Raw genomic sequence first — 22,520 nt, 5'->3', positions numbered from 1 at the left:
TTTTAATTAGATTATTTGTGTTTTTTGGTGTTGAGTTTGTGGCAATGTTTAATTACCAGAGACTTGAACTGGTCATATAGGAAATAATTGCTACATCTGTAGTGTATTAAATCATTTCAGATCAGGGTTGGAAAACAAAACAAAACAAAACAGCCTGTGGGCTAGGCACTGTAAAAGTAGAATGTTAATAATCTGGTTTATAATCTTTGATTCCACATTATTGCTAAAATACTCAAATAGGACATGTATGAAAACATCTGATGTCTGACTGGTGACTGGAATATAGGGAACACAGATACGTTTTTAGGAAACACACCATGTTCTATTTGTCCAAAGCATGTTCCTTGAGACTTTCTCCCATTAACATTTCAAGGAATATTGGGGATTCAAATCAGCTCCTTTCCCCATAAAGCTTTTGCTAATGAACTCTTCGTATGATACCATGTGACATATCTGAACATCCGTCATCCATTTCTGGAGGCTGTCAGTGTCACTGGCTGGATTTACTACTGGATTACCAAAACAAAGTTGGTAACAGTTTGCAGCATATTTGATACAGCATTTCATGGGGCTCCTAGTTACCAGTGGAAAACACAACCGAAGGAAGGAGGGTGTATACAGTTTAGTGCTGAAAGCTACAGGTGTTTATTGCATGTTTGTACATCTTGTGAGAATTTGCTTCTGCATTATTGCATACCGACTTTCGATATCCGTTATTTATGGATATAGGCATATTTTTAACCTAAATATATGTGTTAAAGGTCTACTCACCTAGCAGATAATATGTATATTCCCATGATATTACTAGTAGATGTAATTTATTAAAATTTTGTTATTAAAATTTGAAAGAACATAAAATGTAATAATAGGCTTATAAGAATATGATGATCTCTCAATTCATCATAAATTAAGTATCGGGATGGCTGGGTGGCTCAGTCAGTTGAGCGTCTGACTTCGGCTCAGGTCACGATCTCACGGTTCCTGAGTTCCAGCCCCACGATGGGCTCTGTGCTGACAGCTCGGAGCCTGGAGCCTGCTTCGTATTCTGTGTCTCCCTCTCTCCGTGCCCCTCCCCTGCTGGCTCTCTCTCTCCCTCAAAAATAAGTAAAGATTGGAAAACTTTTCATACAATAAAAAAGATTATTATGTGCTAGGGGTCGAATATCAGTTGATCAGTGCCACAGTTCCTTTGGCTACATTTACCTTGGAACCCGTTGTACACGTGCATTTGTGCGTACGTTTGGACCTGTCTGTGTGAACCTGCAAAGATGCTTTGCAGACGCTGACTTGCGGAGGGCCCTTGAGGCCCCAGTCAGACCACTAACTACATGAAAAGGTAGCTGTGTGGCAGAAGCTGGCGTGGGTGGTTCTTCCTGGCGGCCCTCCGGCCTAAGGATTTCCGTACGGGAAGTCTTCTGGCAGACAGGATGTGGAGCAGGAGGCGTCGCTGCAGGCAGGGGACCTGGACTTGCAGGGAGGGCAGGGGAAGGCCTGCTGTGGGGTAACCGGTTGCCCTTCTTTCCTCTGCCCGAACGGCTGCAGCCTGGAAGACGGAAGCCTCCAACGCGCCCCTCCGTCCCGAGGGACGCGTCGACCTCGGCTCCTGCCTCCAGGAGCAGGTCCGCTTTCACCCGCTGGCGATGTCACCGTGGCTCTTGAAGGAGCCAAGCTTGGGAAAAGGCAGCGAGTGCCATGGAGCGTGGCACGCGTAGCTGACTCGTCGGGGGGCGTGCAGTGTGTCGGAGCACGGCGGGACGTCTCGGCTCGAATCCCTGCCGCCGTGGTGTGCTCTTGCTGCTCGTTTGGACTGCCCAGCGAGTGACCACTGATCTGGCTGCAGCGCCCTGCTGCATGGAAGTGAACCAGTCGGGAATCTACTTGAAACGAGTGCGCTGCTTACTTACGGTCATCTGAGGGTTGGAGTTTGGTGCGGCCTGTTTACGGATAATGAGCTGTCCCACGGTCAGAGATGCTGCTCAGAGCATCGTAGTGTTGGTCATAGGTCGTGCTACTGACAAAAGAAGGAAAAAGTTCCATCCTTTCGGTTTGTTTATTTTTTTTTCAATTTTTAATTTTAATTTTTGAAAGAGCACAAGCGGGGGCAGGGGGCCCAGAGGGACAGAATCCTTAGCAGGCTCCAGGCTCCGAGCTGTCAGCACAGAGCCCGACGTGGGGCTCGAACTCACGAACCGTGAGGTTGTGACCTGAGCAGAAGTCGGACGCTCGACCAACTGAGCCCCCTGGCGCCCCTGTTAGTCGTTTTGTTTTGTTTTGTTTGTAATTTAAGTCCCTCTGTGCCTCTTTGATAAGAAAGCTGAAGACGAGTTAGTTAGAGGAACGGTGCGTGAAGCCTCCCAGCAGGATTGAGGCAAGTGGCATGTATGGGGAAATGGCATCTAGGTTCCATGCGTTTGGAGATTTTTCTTTTTTAAGTAGCATTAATTTTGACTCAGTGACATAGAACGAATTGTCCAGGCCCTGATAACAAAATAACATCCTCATTAAATAAAATATGTAAGTTACTGTTTACAAGAAACAAGGATTCTATTCATTCTTCAAGAGCAAACAAATTTGTGTGTATGTGTGAAGGCTTCGTAGAGCAGTTTTAGGTTCACAGCAAAATTAAGAGGAAGCTACCGGTTTCTCACACACCCCCTAGCCCGCATGTGCACAGCCCTCTCATGACCAGCACCCCCGCCAGGTGCTGTGTTAGCTACGACTGATGAAGCCACGTGGCTGTGTCATCGCCGCCCAGAGTCGGTCGTCTGCGTTAGGGTGGCTCCTGGTGGTGGGCATTCCATGAGTTTGGAAAAATGAACATGTCCCACCATTAGAGTCTCGTGCAGAGTACGTTCAGTGTTCTAAAAATCCTCCGTGCTCCATCTAAAGATGTGTGTTTGTTCACAGCTCCCAATTTGTCATATTTTATATAAAACAACACACAGTCCCATATGCTCGGTTTGTATCAATTTGGCAAATTTTCCCTTTCAACTCTTAATAGCAAAGTAAAGGAAAACGGAGATAATGCAGATTTACTTAAAATTCACCATAAATCACTGTTTCTGCTTTAATTTACTCAACACCCCTTCACATGAGAGCACATAATTTATTTCCACAACCCAGGGAAACTGTAAGTCCATAGACATAGGCGTGAATGGTGGCATAGCCGTGTTCCCCTACACGGACTTGCATGTAGGAAGCATTGCTCAGTGGTAAGTGGGATCACACCCTTCCGTGAGGCACTGCCTGTACCTGTGGCTTCGGGTGGGGAGAGGAGCGAGGAGCGCTGAGTCAGGAAAGGGAAATGGGGTGTCTCCCCAGCCCTCCCTCCCCCCACCATTTCTAATGCTAATTTAAATCACAACAGCACCTGATGCCCAATTTAAATGGTTCTAATTCCTCTGGAAATGTGGTTTCCTACTGATAAAACTTAGCATTAGGGACAATTGATTTAGTATCTTGCTCTTTTAAGAAGCCCCTTTGTTGATAAGCACATCGCTAGACTGAGCGGTGGTACCAGTGTGTTTAAAATGTACTTATACAAATGAAAAGATTTGCACAAAGCCCTGTTCGTGAGAGAGGGCCGGGACATTAATTTGCCTTGAATATATGAATAAATGCAGAATAAATGAGCAAATGGGAGCACAGAGGAGGAGAGAGAGAGAAGCGTCATGTAGGTAATAATACTTAAATATGTTTGTAATTGTTCCCAGAAGATAAACGTAAGGTCACTTACGTTTAAGGTCACTCCAGGTTATATTTTGTAGATACTGATTTATGTTTCTTTTGCCAAGTTTAAGAAACAAGTCTTCTCTATATTTTTAGAAGCACCTGATTTAGAAATGTTTAAACAGAGGGTAGTGTGTTGTTCTCATAGAGGCTATAGGGTTTTGATATACTTGATAATGCAGAGAAAAACTCATAAGGAGCCGTTACTCAGACCAACTGTTACAACAACGAGATCCTGAGAATTTGTCAAAAAAAAATACGTAATGTTACAAAACGCCAAGAATGTATTTTAAAGATGATACCAAAGTCCTGACTGAATAGCATCTCCTTCTCACAAACCTGAGATTCTCTTTGGAGAATTGAAAAGTAAATGATTTCATCTATTTTCATTAAGAAATCTTTACTTGTAAATGTTAACTTCTATAATTATTCTGTATTTATCAAAATATCCTCTGCGGATTTTAAATTTTTTGAAGTCTAGAACCTTGTCTTTCTTTTTTTATTTACGTTTTCTTATTCCTTCCTCTTTTATCTATTAGGGAGTTTTATCTGTAACAGGTAAAAGTTTGGTAATGACTTTGTGTTTATCAAAATACTCCCTAGCAGACTTTTCAGTTTTCTTTGAAGGCTAGAACCTTGTCCATTTTCTTTTTGTTTTCATCCCGAGCACTGTGGCCTGGGCACAGTACACATTCACTAAATCCCAGAAGACTGAGTCACTTGTTGGCCTCAGCAGGTGGAGGAAGTGTAGTGGCCACCCTCGTGGCTTTGACTGTGGGGGGTGTGGGGCCTCATGGCTTTGACCCTGGGGGGTGTGGGGCCTCATGGCATTGACCATGGGGAGTGTGAGGCAGGCAGTAAGAGCAAGCCCACGAGGATTCCAAAGGGTGAAGCGTTGTGAAGGGAAAAAACAATGTTGACAGAGATGGACTTTGTTGGACAGAGCGAGCAGGGGAGGTGCCTCCAAGAAACAGCCACTGTGTAAGGACTTGGAAGCATGTGTCTAGAGAACAAAGGAAACCACTTTGGCTAAATGTCACTGGGTCATTCACAGTCCCAAACACCACGTCTCAGTCAGCATCGTTCGCATTCACAACAGCCTGGATAGGAAAGCAGCCAAAGTGTCCATCTAAGCATGAGTGGATAAAGACAATGTGTGTTCACATACACAGGAATATTATTCAGCTTTAGAAAAACGAGGTACTTCTGTTTGTAACAGTATCGATGAACCTGGAAGGCATACTGCTGAGTGAAATAAGACAAATATATAAAGACAAAAAAAAAAAAATCAATGTCTCACTATCTGCGGAATCTAAAAAAGGCCAATGCATAGTAGCAACGAATGGAAGGGAAGTGACGGCCCTGGAGGGATACTGGTCAGAGTTGTAGTTATGTCTGGTGAGTACGTGGAGAGATCTACAGAATGGTGGTTCTAGTTAATTACGTTGCACGGCGTACTGGAAGTTTATAAAAAGTATGCGTACTGGAAGTTTATAAAAAGTATACATTCCCCGTGTTATCACTACATGCAAAAAGTGGTAACTATATGAAGAGATGTGTGCATTAGCTTGACCGTGGTAATCATTTCACAGTGTATATGTATATAAACTGTCGTGTTGTGCACCTTACATACTTATGATTTTACCAAAAATGTGTGTGTTCCCTCATTGTTACTTTTTATTTGCATCTCTGCCCATCCTTGATTGGAAATGATGGCAAGTTTCGTTACAAATGTGTATTTCCGTGTTACTACCAGGTAGACTGTTTATAGAATATCATATTGTCTGACACATGATAGGTTCTTTGCCCAAAATTGGGTCTACTTCTTCTCTTTCTATGGAGCATTAATCGCATGGAGTAAAGATTACACTTTGACAGCAGGCTCTGGCTGCTTGTTGATGGCCTTTGCCTTGCCTTGGAAGAATCCGGAAACGACCATTTTTACACCCCTAATGAAAACAGTTATGTAGTGAGACCCCCTGTCTGTGGCTCATTACGAATCGTCCAACCATGACCCTCAGGCTGTAATGGATTATCACTGCTTCTCTGCAGGGTGTTACAGGAGGCAGGTCTGAGTAAATGTGTCAGGAAGGTGCTGGGAAGGAAACCGCTGGTCTCGATGATGATTCTTCAGTTTCTTTATTCTCTTCTTGTTGGACCTTGGTCACTTACAGACAGACACATAAGAAAGAAAAAATGATACAAAACCCACCTCAGGCCCTCAGCTTCACATGCATGTTAACACTGGTTTGCAAGAGCTATCCGTCTCGACACCTGTTTCACAGCAGATTGCCAAAATAATATATTCAGACAAACACTGCAATTTGAAAGGGTAGACTTTTAATAAGTTGTAATGACTGTGTCACTAATTTTAGTAGGAATTTTGAATAGCCAAGTTAATGCCTTCCATCTCAGCATTGCTCAGAAGCACACCCGTGTAGAGCCCGCTCAGGACCCTGCACGTTAAATTGGATGTTAGTCGGAAGTCGGCCTTCTTCCTGGCACCACGTTCCCTCCTTTCGGGTCTAAGAAATAGCCATTTGATACTTTTTTACAAGATTCCAGAGTTGTTGTTTTTTTTTTTAACGTTTATTTATTTTTGAGACAGAGAGAGACAGAGCATGAACAGGGGAGGGGCAGAGAGAGAGGGAGACACAGAATCCAAAACAGGCTCCAAGCTGTCAGCACAGAGCCCGACGTGGGGCTCGAACCCACGAACTGTGAGATCATGACCTGAGCTGAAGTCGGACGCTTAACCAACCGAGCCACCCAGGCGCCCCAAGATTCCAGAGTTTTAGCTCTACTCCGAAATAGATCCCATTAAAATGTCTTTCTGGTATTATGGTTCCTGTTCTCTCTGTCCTGTCTTCCTCCCTTGATTCCTGCCTCTCTGGATGCATCTGTCTCCTCTAGTTGTCTATCATCGATTTCTCTACCTATAATTTATACTTATCTATTTACTTTTTTCTATCCTCTCCATCATGTGTCATCTCTCTCGTTCATCTCTCTACTGATTGATCTTTGTATCTCTTACCAACCCATTATCTGTATCTGTCTGTCTTACCTGTCTGTCTCTCTATCCATCTATCAGGATCTACCATCCAGCTAACTCCCCATTCCTTATTCTCTTTGTCACTCAGGATTCTAGCCTAATCTCATGACATCGCTGACTCTCTTTCTCCTCGATCATGTTGTTGGTCACCAAAGAAAGCATTTCTTCGTTCTGGAGAAAAGGGCCCTGGGCTGTATTAAAAAGAAGTTCATAGAATCCTAATATATGGGTGTATCTGACACAAATTGGTCTTGTCTAGTTGGCATGGGGTCAACCACCATGACAGTGTTCTTTATGACAATAAAGCTTCGAGGCCTTGCAGAATTAAATGTAGGAGAAAACTTTCTAGCCTCAGATCTTTTCCTTATGTTAATTTGGATAATTACATGAAATCTGCATACATTACTCTAAAATACTTATTTCAGAGTGTTTTGGGTGTCCTCAAAATATATTAAAAGAAATATGAAAAGAATTCACGTATGAGATATATTAAAAGAATTAATGAACAATTCTTTTGCTTATATGGAGTTATCTTTTGGTCCTTCTAAGCACTATAAATGTTAAATATTTGATAGACGTTTATTTAACTTAAAACACAATATGGGTTATTTTCACTTTTAAAACTGGTAATCAATGTCTCTGAAGGGATAGCAGTTTTGAATTCTATAAAATTCTGTACCTGAGAGTTCTCAAATGTATATAGTTATCCATAGAACTACTTTTTAAGACACCTGAATTTGTTTGAAATACAGTGGAATTAAGGGACAAAAATGTGTACTACAGCTGAATATTTGCAGCATTTAAAGTCATGGAAAATGTCTGTGATACCAAATGATGGTCTTTGCCTTTGCTTTATTTAGGTCATCAAGCTCGCGTTTGAGGAGTTTGAACTGGAGCGAGGCTATGACACCCTCACCGTGGGCGATGCTGGCAAAGTGGGCGACACCAGGACCGTCTTATACGTGTAAGTACGGGACGTGGGGTCTCCTCTCCTCTAGCGCACGTGGCCGTCTGTGCCCTCATGGGTGGAGCTTGCTGAGCTCAGGGTGTCCAAGTCTGATTTCACATGAGGACTGACTCAGGAGTGTGTTTCCTCTGTTTCCATGTTTGCTTGTTCTTTATCAGTGTTTTCGGAAGTACAGGTATTTCCTAGCACCATGCCATAGGTCTTACAGAGCCCTCACAGCCTGTAAGACCACGTGCTAAAAGTAGACAGGTTGTCAGGAAGTGGCCCTGGGGTAGCGGGCTGTGCCTCTGTGCATCCAGAGTCCCGAGGGGGGTACGGCCACAGCCCTGCTGACAGGACCAGCGCGTGGATCGCTGCTCTGCCGCTTGCCAGGGGAGGCGTAGTCGGCCCTGCAGAGTGTTCCCTGGATGCCTCCCCCGCCTGCTGAGTTTGGCCTTGAGGACGGTTTTGTCACTCCTGTGGGACCTCTGCTATCCAGACTGAAAACACGATCTGGGAGAATCTCTGGTCATCAGGGCTTTCAGCACAGAGGGAAGCACCTTGCACGGATGGCTTCATGTAGCGACTCCCGCTCCCGAGCCAAACCTTCCTCCCTTATGGAGGCCATTCTGCAGAGTCTCACCTTTTCCTTTTCTCAGCTTACTTGTGCATCGCTCAGGTTTGCTTTTTATTTGTGGGGAAGCTTGCCCCCCATCCCTTCAGCTTGTTATTCTGCCGGAAAAAAGCAAAGCAAAACAAAACAAACAAACAAAACTTCCCTGGCCATTACACTCCCTCACTCTAATATTTAGCAGTTGCTTATGAGGTGGTTCACTTTGTTAAAAAACGTGCTGTAGGTGAACCTGCTGTCCATGTGTTAACAAATGGATGGGCCGTTGGGGCGCCTGGGTGCCCAATCCGTTAAGCCTCCAACTCTTGATTTCTGCACGGGTCACGATCTCATAGTTGGTGAGACTGAGCTCTGGTTTGGGCTTTGCATTGAGCATGGAGCCTGCTCGGGATTCGCTTGCTCTCCCTCTACCCCTCCCCTGCTTGTATTCCCTTTCTCTCTCTCTCTCTGTCTCCCAAAATAAATAAACTTAAAAAAATAAAGAAAGAAAAGAAAAGGAAAGAAAAGAAATAAAAACAAAAGGGACCATATTCTGACTACGTTGGGAACATGCTTTTGTCATTTATTGTATTTTGGGCATCTTTCCCTACGAGCACATGTCACTACCTCATCTTCTTAGGTGTCAATTCCTACCACTGCTAATAATTAAAATCATGTTACTGGCCCATGATTTATGATGGTAATTATAATAACAGCATTAGTAGTATCATAGCTAATAATTATTAACTATCTCACGTATCATGTACCGTACTAAACACCTAATACATACTATCTTATTTGGTCCTTACCTTTACCCCGCAAGTTAGGGGTTAATAGTCTCCTCGTGTGATAAATGATAAGACTTAGACTTAGATAGATTGTAGTGGGATTCGCTCACAGAGTCATGACACCGTTTGGAGGCATTTCTTTCCAGGAAGCAGCTTTATTTGTGCCGGCATTAGCTCAGTTGGGTAAACGCCACATGGCGTCGTCTTTTACACATTCTTGACTTCTTTGTCTCCCATATATGTGTAATGTACAGACATACGGTCTGACTGGGTGCTCTCATGTTACAGGGCTGTGAGGCATGTCACGAACCAGGTTGCCTTCCCTTATCTTGAGGTCTTTTCTCACCACCTTCTCAGGGAGGGGACTCTACCACAAGATTAGAGGGTTTACCCCAACTCACAAGCCTGGTGTGCATATACTACATTGGATATGCATCCACGAGTATATGCTGCATATATGTGGGTATTTAAAGCAGTTATTCTTCTCCAGTGTCTACTGCTTCCTACGCATGGACGTGGCTCGCTTCCTGAGGCATCCTCATGGATCGCCTTTTGCTTTCCCTGCCGCCTCACCCTTGGCATTTACGAGCAGGGGTGCAGTAAACGAGTCTACTTGCTTTGTGCGCCTTCAGGAAAAGCTGCAAGAGGTGAATTGCAGGGGGAATGGGTAACTTCGTTTACAATGTCATCTTTTCCAACAGCCCCCCTAAAAGTTTCTCTCAGTCTAGTCTCCCACCACAGTATATGTATGCCCCTCTTCCCCCACCCTCACCAAATATTCTTTTTTGCCAAATTACTAGACAAAAATGCATTTATTTATTAGAGTCCAGACTCCTGCAGGTTGTGGACCAGACAGACGACAGTATGGTTTTCAGGCGCCCACACCGATCGCCCAGCCTGGCATTGGCCTGCAGGGGGTTGCAAGCACCCACAGCGTGGGTGGGAAAGGGGCCACAGAGCCAGCGACGGAGTTTCTGGCTCTGGCTTTGCTATTAACTATCTCTGTGACCCTGAGGGAAGTCACTTTACCTCTCTGCACCTCTGTCTTCATGCCTGTAAAGTGTGTATAATAAAGTCCCTCTGCCTGTGGCAAGGAGCAGAATGAAATAATGCGTGCAAAAGTGCTGCAGAACTAAGAAATGTAACCCACAAGTGAAGTAACTTTATTATTACCATAACAGCTAATTTATGGAAGGGTGTCACTAAAGCAAATGAAAGAAAATTCTAAATAAATGCAAAATATGAAATATAAACGAAGCAAAGCAATGCCCTATAAAATCCCTTAGGTCACTATTAAAGATCTAAAGTCATACACCTATTTTTTCTAATGCTATTTGTTGTTAAGAGAGCAACAGCAAACTATGTATTACATTGACATAAGTGTTATTAGAACTTCCTCTCGATAGCTCACATCTATAAGTGAAACACTAAATAGCCAACTGAATCAAACTGAGATGCCCTTTGGGAAACATAACGTAGCAAAGATCACTTGGGCATTTAATCAGCGGCAGTGGAGAAAAAGGAAGCCACTGATAGATTTCCTCAGTAGACAAAATCACAGAAAAAGAAAGAAAACAAGGAGAGAACCACAGCTGTGTCTTCAAATAAACAGGTACTTTTAGGGAATACATTGACAAATGTTTTTGAGTGCTTATAGGCTAGACTTCATTCTCAGTGCGGAGCTGGAAATCTCACTGGAGAGAGGCAGATATGGGGGCGGGTACGTACCAGACCAGGGATGAAGTCGTTGGATCTCATGATGCAGATTTCAAATAAAATATGAGTTAAGAAACTTCTTTTGGAAGACTGGTATTCACTACCTCAGGTTCAATATGTTATAGGTTTCCCCTCTGTGTGTGGGGGGGGGGGTGGGGGTAGGGGTAGAATTCTAGTCTTGGATATTCAGGAAGAATTTGGAGAGTGAGATAGCGTAATCGGTTCATCCTAGATATGGTTGTAAAATGTCCAATTTCTGTCAATGGCTTTTTAGTTTCTTAACATTCTTGGCACAACAAGAGGACAACTGAATTTAGGAGAGACCCTTTTAATGATCCAATCTTCCCAAAAGACAAACAGGTTACTCTGGTTATTTTTACAGAGGGACAGACTTAAAATTAAATAACTTATTTGGCAAATCTCTGTGGAGATCTATCCAAGAATATATATTGATAACGGTCTTGAATTTAATTTGCAGAAGAATTGCATCTGGAGTTTCCTCTGGCCTTTTCGGTTATTAGCAATGGGTGGCCGGGCAATTGCTTTAATTTTGGGTTATAGGTTTTAAATGTCTGTGCCTCTTAGGGGATCAAGAACCAACCTCAGGGAAGTCTGCAGGCAAGTAGCATTGCCTGCATCCAATGAGATGTGTGGGTTAACTGCTAAGGGTACCAGTTGTTTCTTATGGCTGGTTGACCTGTTATTGCTGAAGCCGCTACTTGTTTCTAGAAGCTTCCTGAGCCCCTGGTGTGACCATGGCCATGTCCCCTTGCTGTTGTCGGCAGGTCCTGAGCCGAAGGGCATCATTCTCTTTTTATTAAAAGGCTGTGGAACAGCTCTAAGAAAGCAAACACTAAAAACTGATGATTCCATGTTCATGTATCTTTGATATCATCAGAGGACTCAATCAATATACATCTCAGTGCTTTGGAGAAAAGCTTGAGTAGTTTATGTTAGGAATAAGTACATGAAGACAGCTCCTTGAAGGCTTTCTAGATAAAAACCTGTGTTTCCATGATCAGAAATCAAGTACACTCCTTCGGTTCTTGGAAGCCTGGAATCACATGATCACAAACATTTCTCTTCATATTCTCACCCTTCTAATTGGCTTGCCTGTGCGCGGGGGTGCAGCTGATAGCACACATCAGACTTTATCTATGTTAGCTTTCCCATTGCTGCCTCTTTATCCGGGAGCTTTCTTACCAGCTTCTTTGCAAAACTATTTATCGCAACTCAGACATTGTGGTAGGATTCAGGGCGGGCTTCGAGGGGATGGTGAGCAACGGAGAAGTCAGAGACTGCCAGCCTTCATTAGGACCCTGGAGAGGGGTCGCAGAGCAGGACCCTCTCTGGATGGGCTACAGAGTCTAGATTCTCTGTTCCAGCTACCCTTCCAGTGGGGAAATAACCGACTGCTGAACACCAGCATTCTAGGTTTGGGAGGCTAGCTGTTTCTGAGGTGTCTGGGGAGGCAGGCTGACCTAGGACCTTGGGGGCCCATGGGAAGTTGTATTTGGAGGCTCCTTGCCTACAGAGGAGAAGCTGTAGGTCCCAAGGGATGGGTAGCTCATCTGTAGTGCCTGCTGAAGATGGAGTGGGGAGGGGTCCAGCCAACCCTGGGCCCCGCCAACCTGAGTCATTTTCCAGATGTTCTGCTGATTATGCCACCAATATTGACTGACGGTGATTGCTTTCTCTAAGAAGCCGGGAAACACATGTCTTTCTTCTCACACTGTTAACCTGAAGAGCTAGGGAGCTCTTTTCCATGACTCATCAGCCCAAAGCATTTCAAATTTGTGTGGCGTGTTTTTGACATGAAGTTAACTCAAAGGCAAAGTTATTCTCTTTGTGGAGGAGATAAGGACATTTAGAACGAGAAGGGACATCCACTTCCACAAGCCTGGATCCCTGTCTCGTGCCTTTCAACCTCAAAGGATTGTGTAAGTGTAAAATGGAATGGTTAATAAAAAATTGGTTTAGAAACATTAGAAGTACAGTGCCACAAGAAAATATTACGCTACTAGGTATTACATCTGCTTTAATACCACAAATCATGCGGGGTTCAGCAGTATTCTGAGTCATCTTTGGACATGGGAGATACTAGGAAGGAGGAGGCCAGGGAGAGATGGAACTGTCATTTACTGACTCTTGTCTGCACCTGCGTTGTCTCATGGCAGTCTTGTGACAAAGGTATTGTTTCCACGAAAACAAGCAGAGCTCTAATTCATGGTCATGTAGACAGCACACTGCTCAATGGGTATTTGAACTCAAAACGATTCCTGTTCACTTTTGAATCTATAACAGAACATCACAATGAGGATATTGACATTGATTGATACAATTTACTAATCTTAGACTTTCCTGGTTTTATTTCTGTGTGTGTGTGTGTGTGTGTGTGTGTGTGTGTGTGTGTGTGTGTGTGTGAGTTCAGTTCTATACCATTTTAGCACCTGTTTCAATTCATGTACCCACCTCAAGTCAAGACACATACAAAGCTAACTCATGTTGCTTTTGCTCATCATATCTGTGTCCCTCTCCCTCACTCCTCCCTGACGCTGAGAGCCACTCTGAATTCCATCCGTACAGGTGTGTCATTTGTGAGAGTGTTACATATATGGAGTCACAGTGCCTAACCTTCTGTGCTTGCCTTTTTATACTCAGCAAGATTCCCTGGATATTGAGGAACTATTGAAGAATAGTTCTGTCCTTTCCATGACTGATGTACTCCATGATATGGATATGCCACTGTGTGTTTAACATCTACCAAATTGCGTATCATTTCTGTACAGGTTTTAGCGTGACCATGAGTTTTCATGTGTCTTGGATAGAACTCCAGAACTGCTGTTGCTGGGTTGTATGTTAGTTGAATGTTTTGTTTTATAAGAAACTGCTGGATGACGCTGAACACCTCTTCTTGCTTTTTTGTCATCGAGACATCGTTTTTGGTAAATTGTCCAGGTGTTTTTCCCCTATTTTCTCATTGGATTCTTTAACATTATTTTTAAGAGCTTTTTGTATATTCTAGATAATAGTTCTATTTAAAAATTTTTTTAACATTTTATTTTATTTTTTTTTTTGAGATACAGAGAGAGAGGGGCAGAAAGAGAGGGAGACACAGAATCTGAGGCAGGCTGTGGACTCTGAGCTGTCAGCACAAAGCCCGACATGGGGCTTGAACCCACAAACTGTAAGATCATAACCCTAGCCAAAGTTGGATGCTTAACCAACTGAGTTGCCCAGGTGCCTCTAGATAATAGTTCTTTACACAATATGTGCTTTGCAAATATTTTCCCTCAATTTATTACTTTTTTGTATCTTATTTATATGTATCATCACAGCAGAAGTTTTAATTTTGATTAGGTCTAATGTATAAACTTTTCTAATCATAACTTCTGCTTTTAGGTGTCAATTTGAAGGACTCTGATTTTCTTGAGTATTTAGTCCTTTTAGCTATTTTCAGGTCTGAACCATTCTGTATCAATTGTGGAATAAACTTGTATATGTCTAAAAGTTCTTGGTGGGATTGTGATAGGAGTTGCATGACATTGTTGAACAGTTGGGAGAGAATTGAGTCTTCCAATTCACAAATATAATATTTCCTGCCATTTATCAAATTTTGTGTGTCTGTGTTAACTGATATGAGTATATATTTGTCCTTTTTTAGCTAGTTCATATTGTGAATTACATTAGTTGACTTTTGAATGTTGAACCAGCCTTACATGCCTGGAATCAATTCCACTTTGAGGAAGAGAACAATTCTTGTTACACATTGGATTAACTTTTATAGTATTTAACTGAGGATATGTTTGTCTAAGTTCATGAGACATACAGGTCTGTAGTTTCTAACTTCCTTCTTTCTTTCATACTTCCCTTCCCTTCCCGTCCTTCCCTTCCCTTCCCTCGTTTCTCCCTTCCCTCGTTTCCTCCATCCCTTCTCTCCCTCCTTCCTTCCCACCTCCCTCCCTCCCTTCTTCCTTCTCCCTTCCTTCCTCCTCCCTTCCTCCCTTCCCTTCCTTCCTTCCTTCCTTCCCTCCTTCCTTCCCCCTTCCTTCCTCCTCCCTTCCTCCCCTTCCTTCCTTCCTTCCTTCCTTCCTTCCTTCCTTCCTTCCACCCACCCTTCCTTCTCTCCCTCCTCCCTTCCCCCTTCCTTCTCTCCCTTCTTTCTTTCATCCTCCCTTCCCTGCCTCTCTCCTTCCTTCCTTCCTTCCTTCCTTCCTTCCTTCCTTCCTTCCTTCCTTCCTTCCTCCCACCCTTCCTTCCTTTCCTCCTTCCCTCCCCTCCCCTCCCATCCCCTTCCCTTCCCCTATCTATGTCTAGTTTTGGCATGAAATTAATACTGGTCTCATTTAATGACTTGAGAAGTATTCCTTCCTCTGTTATTTTCCAGAAGAGTTTATGAAAATTGATGTTAATTCTTCTATAAAACATAGATAGAATTTTCCAGTGAATTTCTGGGTCTGCAGATTTCTTTTTGGGGAGCTTTTTAATTACAGCATCAATTTCTGTAATTGTTACAGGACTGTTCAAATGTCTGTTTCATCTTGGTTGAATTTTGATAGTTAGTGGTTTTCAAGGAATTGGTTCATTTTTTTATAACCTGTCAAATTGCTGAGTCTAAAGTTGTTCATAATATTTCCTTATCATGCATAATGTCATTAATGACTGCTGAATTTGTAGTAATAACTACTCTTTTATTTGTTTGTGATGCATGTCTTCTCCCTCTCCCTCTCCCTTTCCCAGTCTTCTTAGAAGCTTATCAATTATGTTAATTTTTTAAAGTAATAGTTTTTATTTCTCTTATTTCTATTTTTTCTATTGCAATTATATTTATTTCTGATATTTATCATACCCCTCTTCTGCTCCTTTGGATTTATTTTGCTTTACTTTTTGTAGTTTCTGGAGGTAGGAACTTAGGTAATTATTTCATTCCATTTCTCCTGTCTAGTTATTTTTAGTACTATAAATTGTCCTCTTGGCACTGCTTTAGCTATATTCCAGATATGTTTTTCTATATGTTTTGTTCTCATTTTTCTTCTGTTCTTTATTTGTTTGTTTCATTTGAGACTTCTTTTGATCATGGATATGTGTTGTTTAGTTTTCGTGTGTTTAGAAATTTTCCTGTTTCCTTTCTGTTAAGAATTTCTAGTTTGATTCTATTGTGGTCAAAGAACACTTTCAGTAGTATTATTTCAGTTTCTTTAAATGTGTTGAGGTCTATTATCTGGCCCAGAATGTGGTCTATATAGGTGAGTGTTTCAGAGGAGCTTACGGGGCATGTGTGTTTGCCGCTATTGGGTATAGTGTTCTCTATGCCAATTAGATCCTGTCGGCTAATTGTATTGTTCAGATCTTCTATAACCTTGCTGATTTTCTATCTAGTTTCTGAATGTGGGCCGTTAAAATCCTCAACTGTACTTGTGGATTTGTCTGTTTCTTCTCTCAGCTCTATCAGTTTTGCTTTTGTATTTTGAAGTTCTAATGTTTGTTGTGTACACAGTTAGGATTTGTGTGTCTTCCTGGTGGATCATTTTATCATTGTATAACATCCCACTTTGTCTCTAGAATATTTTTTTGTTCTCAAGTCTACTTTATCAAAATTTAATGTGGCCACTCCTGCTTCTTTATTGTCAGTATTTTCATGGTATAACTCTTCTCCTTCTCCTTTCAACATACCTTTGTCCTTGACTTTGAAATGTGTTTTTTTTTTCTTTTTTTTTTTGTGAACAGCATGTATTTGGGTCATGATTTATCGACTCTGCCACACTGTGTCTTTTGATGAATTAGACAATTGACATTGAAGGTTATTACAGAAAGAGTTTGTATGTGCCACTTTATTATTTGTTTTCTATTTGTTTCTCTGGTTCTGCTGTTTCTTTTACTTTCTTTCTTGCTTTTCTTTTCTAACCTTCCTGTGGGTTACTTCCACATTTTTTTTTTTTTTTAATTTTTATTTTTTTTTGGGACAGAGAGAGAGAGCATGAACGGGGGAGGGGCAGAGAGAGAGGGAGACACAGAATCGGAAACAGGCTCCAGGCTCCAAGCCATCAGCCCAGAGCCTGACGCGGGGCTCGAACTCACGGACCGCGAGATCGTGACCTGGCTGAAGTCGGACGCTTAACCGACTGCGCCACCCAGGCGCCCCAACTTCCACATTTTTTAAGGACTCCATAGTTTTCAAAATGGTTACTGTGCATATTACAATATACATTTGTGACTTATAACAGGCTACAGGTATATAAGTTCCCTATTATTGCTGTATCAAATTATGACAAACTTGGTGACTTAAAACAGAAATTTATATTCTGATAATTCTGAAGGGCAGAAATCCAAAATCAGTTTCATTCAGCCAAAATCAAGGTGCCAGCAGGACTACACTCTCTCCAGAGGCTCTGAGGGAGGATCCAGTCCTAGATGCTTCCAGCTTTTGATGGCTGCTAGTATTTCTTGGCCTATGGCGCCATCACTTACCTCTCTGCCTCCAAGTTCACACTTTCTTTCTCTTCTGTCTGAAATCTCCCTCTGCCTCCTTCTTCTGAGGACACCTTTGAAGGCATGTAGAGCTCACCTTGGTAGTCCACTACCATCTCCCCACCTGGAGATGCTTAACTTAAATACATTTGGAGAAATTATTGCCATATAAAATAACATGCACAGGTGTCATAGATTAGGACATGCACATTAACATGCCATCCGCCTATTACGATGGTATCAACATTTAAAACTTTTCCATGTAACCTCACTTCCTTTACCTTCCCAACTTTTAAATGTCATTGAGTATCAGAGGTGTTAAAATACTTATTTCAATCATTAAATGTGATTTCTAGAACTTATTATGAAAGAATAGTATACTTTATATTCTCATATAGTCTTCCCTTTCTTCTTGATGTTTCAAGTTTCTCCTGTTACCCTTTCATTTCTTTTTGAAGAAATTCATGTAACCAGTCACTAAAGTTGGGTCTACTAGCGGCAAATTCTTTGTCTGACATTTAAAAAAATTTTTCCTCTTATTTTTAAAGATTACATTCACTGGACATGGAACTTATGCTTGATAGTTCTTTTCTTCAAAAACTTGAAACATTTTGTGACACTTCCTGTGGCCTCCAGCGGTCAGGAGATCTACTGACATTCAAATTGGCAAATTTGAGTAAAAAAATGTGTCCTTTCTCTCTGGATATTTTCCAGATTTTGTTCTATGTCTCTAGTTTTCAAACATTTAATTAGATGTTCTTGCATGGTTTTGTTTGGATTTATCCGGTGTGAGGGTCACTAAGCTTCTTAGAACTGTAGGTTTATTCATTTCATCATATTTGGGCAGTGTTCAGCAGTTATTTCTTCAAATATCCTTCACTCCAAGGTCTCTCTCTTCTTCTTCTGGGACACTGAAGATGCCAAGTTTGGCCTTTTTGTCCCCCAGGTTTTGGAAGCTCTGTTCACGTTTTGTTGTTGTTTTTGTTCGTTTTTTGTTTCTTTTTTTCTTTTTTCAGGCTGTATTCTCTCTGTTCAGTGTAGGGAGTTCTATTCATGCACTCTCAAGTTCACTGATGGCATCATGCATCTCTACCATGAGCTTTCTAGAAATTTTTGTTTTAATATACGTTGAATCTTTTTAGTCCTATAATTTCCACCTGGTCTTATAACATCCATTTCTTTCCTGAGATTTTTTTTTCTACCTGTTTTCAGAGACTTTGTAAAAGACTGTTAAAGCTTTTACATGATGGGTGTTTTAAAGCCCCTGTCAGACGATTGCATCACCCGTTCATTTCAGGTGTTGTTGGCTGGTTATGTTTTCCCATTCAAGTCTTGATTTCTTAGCTCTTAGCAGGACAATTGTACACTGGTTGTTTCGTCTCCCATGTTAGGACACGTTGATACCGTAAAGATCCCTCATTATAGCAGGCAATCACCCTGGGTAGGCTTAGCACATGGGCCTTTGGCAACTTTGTGGGCTTGGGTTCCAATGACAGGTTAGTTATCAGAGACCTGAAGATGTTGTCTTGGTCAGCTTGGTTTATCTGGTTCTGTTGGCTCTTGTACTCCTCCTTACTGGGGCCAGGATGTTTCTGGGAGGGCAGGAGTTGGTGGGGTCCCCCTACTAGCACATCCTCTCCCATCTTACCCCTCACCCCTCACTCTGCCTGTGGATCTGAGTCTCAGCCCCCACTGAGGAGGGACAAAGATCTGCCTTGATTGGATCACTGGTGTGGCTGGGTCTCTCATGGGTTCTGTCCTCTGTGGTATCTTTCCTCAGAAAAGGGAACCCCAGGCTCATGAGGAAAGTAAAGGCCTTCCCTGCACACGTATCACTGTTGGAGTCCCTTCATCTGTCTACCTGGCTGCCTGTCCCTTCATCTGTCTACCTGGCTGCCTGAGGTTGTTAAAGGAATATCATTTATATCCCAGAGAAGGATGAGCTCATCTGGAACCTTCTCTTGTCTGGTCAGGGGTTGGCAAACACCAGTCTGATTGGTCTTCTGTTTGCATGAGGAAGACAGCTGGCGCTTTGCTGTCTCTCTGGTGCTGGGTCCCAAACCAGCTTTCCTTCTACTCCAGCCCTTCAAAGTTCTCTTCTGGTTTTCTCCTCTGCCATTCCCAGGGTTTAGAACTGTGACTAGTGGAGAAAAATGGTAAAAAGAGTCCCCATGGCAGGATTGGCCAGTCCATACACCTTTAAATAGTCTGCTGCCACCAACAGCAGAAACCTATAAAATAACTTTACGTTGGGGGGGTGCCTGGGTGGCTCAGTCGGTTGAGTGTCCGACTTTGGCTCAGGTCATGATCTCGCAGTTTGTGAGTGCAAGCCCTGCGTCAGGCTCTGTGCTGACAGCTTGGAGCCTGGAGCCTGCTTCCGATTCTGTGTCTCCTCTTCTCTCTGCCCCTTCCCTGCTCATGCTTTGTCTCTTTCTGTCTCTCAAAGATGAATAAATGTTAAAAAAAATTTAAATAAAAAATTAAAAAAATAAGAGCTGGACACTTTACTGACCGAGCCACCTAGGCGCCCCTGTGTCTGCCCACTTTTACTAGGGATCTGAATCAGGGCATCTAAATCTTACTACCTTATCCCAGGAATGGTCTGTCCAGGTACCTGAACAGATCTCATGTTCTGTCTTCTTCTAAATTAATTAATCACACTTCTCCTTAGTACTCCCTAGGTCCACCCAATTAAGACAGATGGCCAAATAAAAAATTTATTTTAAATAACTGCTTTTTCTACACTTTTTGCAGAACTTAGGAAGTTTATGGACAGTAAGGCACTATAAAAAATTCAAAATTAGTGAATTCTAAGCCAGCTTGCAACTTATGAAAAGCATTTAGTTTTCAACAGCCCAATTTACGATTAAAATGAGTACTTTAAAGGTTTAGTGCACCATTTTCCTTTTAGATACCCGCAGGAATAATGCACGTATAACTTATTCTAGGGCTTCTACTACACAGCTTTGTGGCATCGTCACTCTTGGGTCTCTTTCATATCCAGGTTTGAACAAATTATTGTGTTTTTTTAAATTAATATATAGTAAAATCGAAGCTGTTGGTATACAGATATACAAGTATCTATACCACCAAAATCAGGATACAGAGTGATTCCATCACCCCCGAAACTCCCATTGCTTTCTTTTAAGTCTCCTCCCTGGTCCCTGGACCCTGGACCCTGGACCCTGGACCCTGGACCCTGGAGAGCTGATCTGTCCTCCATCACTATAGTTTCGTCTTATCACAAACATGGAGTTATACTCTACATAATTCCTGAGAATACAAGTGGGAATGTAAAATGGTACATCCCCTCTGGAAAACAGGCAGGCAGTTCCCTATGAACTTAAATATACATTTATGGTAAGATCCAGCAATCCCACCCCTAGGTATTTACCCAAGGGAAATAAAACTTACCCTACACAAATGTGTACGTGAACACTATCCTAATTGCCAAAGACCTGTAAACAGTGTAAATGCCCTCAGTGGGTGACTAGACAAAGACTCCGTGGTATATTCACACGGGAATTCTACTTGGTAGAACCAGGGACAGACTATTGACATAAGCAAAAACATGGGGATCACAGAGGCATTACATTGCGTGGACATTGTTGTGGTTGGCTTAGCCACCCTTTCTAGCAGACACATGTCATGTATGTACGGACAGAACTGTTGAACCTTTTCACAAGGGCTGAAGAAAAGATCTGTTCAGAAATGAGACTGCTGTCCTATAGATGGTAACATTACCAGCTGTCAAAACGTCATAAAGTCACTGTGTCCTGTGGGTACAATTATGTTTTTGACCCACTTTCATATGAAGGAGTTGAGATTTTGAGTTGAGATTTTTTTCAGCTCAGTGTGCCCTGGTTGTAGCCAAGGAACAAATTTATAATCAAAGTCATTTATTTCTTCCTGGCCTGATCATTTAATATAGTGGAACTTCCTGCCTATTTCCATTCAACATGGGGACTGACTACAGAAGACATGTCAAACCGCTTCATGCAAGCTGACTCTGTCTTCTCTGAAATCTATCAGAAATTCATAGAATGTTAGATTTCCACAACTCCTTTTATATAATTAAATGCAATTATTTCACAGATGAGGAAGCTTAGAGGCAAAAGAATTATTGAAAATTAAGGGTGAATTAATAACAGAGCTGTAACAGAACCCTAAGTACCAAGTCTTGGGTATTCTAAGATACAATAAAGATTTCACTCATCATTTGGAAATATTCCTATAAAATTTAAACATGTGGATATTTAGCAAATTTTAATGATGGTTGTTAATTTATATTTTTTATTGATGTGTTTACTCCAAAAATTTTGAATGTTATATGCCAGAGTCTGGGATAAAAAGACCAAGATAGAAGTTTGCACTCAGGGAAATTCAGAATTCAGTAGGAAACAGATGTTGAAGTAGGTGCCTATGATATGTTTGACTTAAATGAGGTGTATGCAGAATTGTACAATGGTCAGAGAAAAAAAAAATCTTCCATTGTCTAAGGGAGTTAAGAAGTGCCTAGTGAGAACCCTCAAATCTTTAAGAATTCTTAGCTGCTATGCAGGAAGAATGGGCATCCTAGGTAGTGATGTCAGTTACCAAACACCTAGAGGTCGAGAACTGCCAGTATTTTTGGAGACTGGTTACACAGGTCAAATGGCTGCGTGGAGCACAATATGTGTGGAGGTTGGAAATTCCACTGTAGAGACAGAGGGCAAGAGGAAGCTGGGAACCTGCAATACAATGGCTTTATTCTCAAAAGAAAATTTTATTGTAGTTTTCTAACAAGTAAGTCAAATTACTTAGTATTTCATTAGAGTCATTTTATCTTTAGTTTTAAATCAAAATATTGTGTATTATAAAGTCAATCTAGGAAGAAATGAAGCTGTTTTAAAAAAAGTGATTAAAATGATATAGTTAGGCTGACTATTAAAGTATTTTATCAAAACAAACATCTATTTTATTTTTCAGGTACTAATAATTGAAAAAATTCTGTTTAAACAGATAAGCAGTCGCAGGGGTCACAATAACATTTGCTTTTTGTTTCTAAAAATTCATTTTTCAGTGCCAGAAAATGGAAATAGTTTCAGAAACATGACAAAAGAACAGGAGGGAAATTCTTTTCCTTTGTTTTAAATGGTTGTAAAATAAAATTTAAGATTAAAAATATAACACAAAAGTACTTTAAGATTTTTTAAGTAATTTTTAAAAGCA

At 41.7% G+C, this 22,520-nt stretch overlaps 1 protein-coding gene across 5 annotated transcripts in view; it reads left to right on the top strand.

The window, feature by feature from the left end:
• CSMD1 (CUB and Sushi multiple domains 1) overlaps positions 1 to 22,520 on the top strand; it is a 2,016,488-nt gene that overhangs the window by 1,527,797 nt on the left and 466,171 nt on the right. For all 5 annotated transcript variants that reach the window (XM_058719853.1, XM_058719852.1, XM_058719850.1 and 2 more), the window contains one exon: positions 7,642 to 7,745. In XM_058719853.1, the coding sequence (XP_058575836.1) occupies positions 7,642 to 7,745 (104 nt within the window). The remainder of the gene's footprint in view (positions 1 to 7,641; positions 7,746 to 22,520) is intronic.

Source organism: Neofelis nebulosa, chromosome 3 (genome assembly GCF_028018385.1).
Source record: "Neofelis nebulosa isolate mNeoNeb1 chromosome 3, mNeoNeb1.pri, whole genome shotgun sequence".
Taxonomy (NCBI): Eukaryota; Metazoa; Chordata; class Mammalia; order Carnivora; family Felidae; genus Neofelis; species Neofelis nebulosa.
The sequence above is the reverse complement of the archived record's forward strand: the minus strand, read 5'-3'. Positions and strand labels throughout refer to the sequence as shown.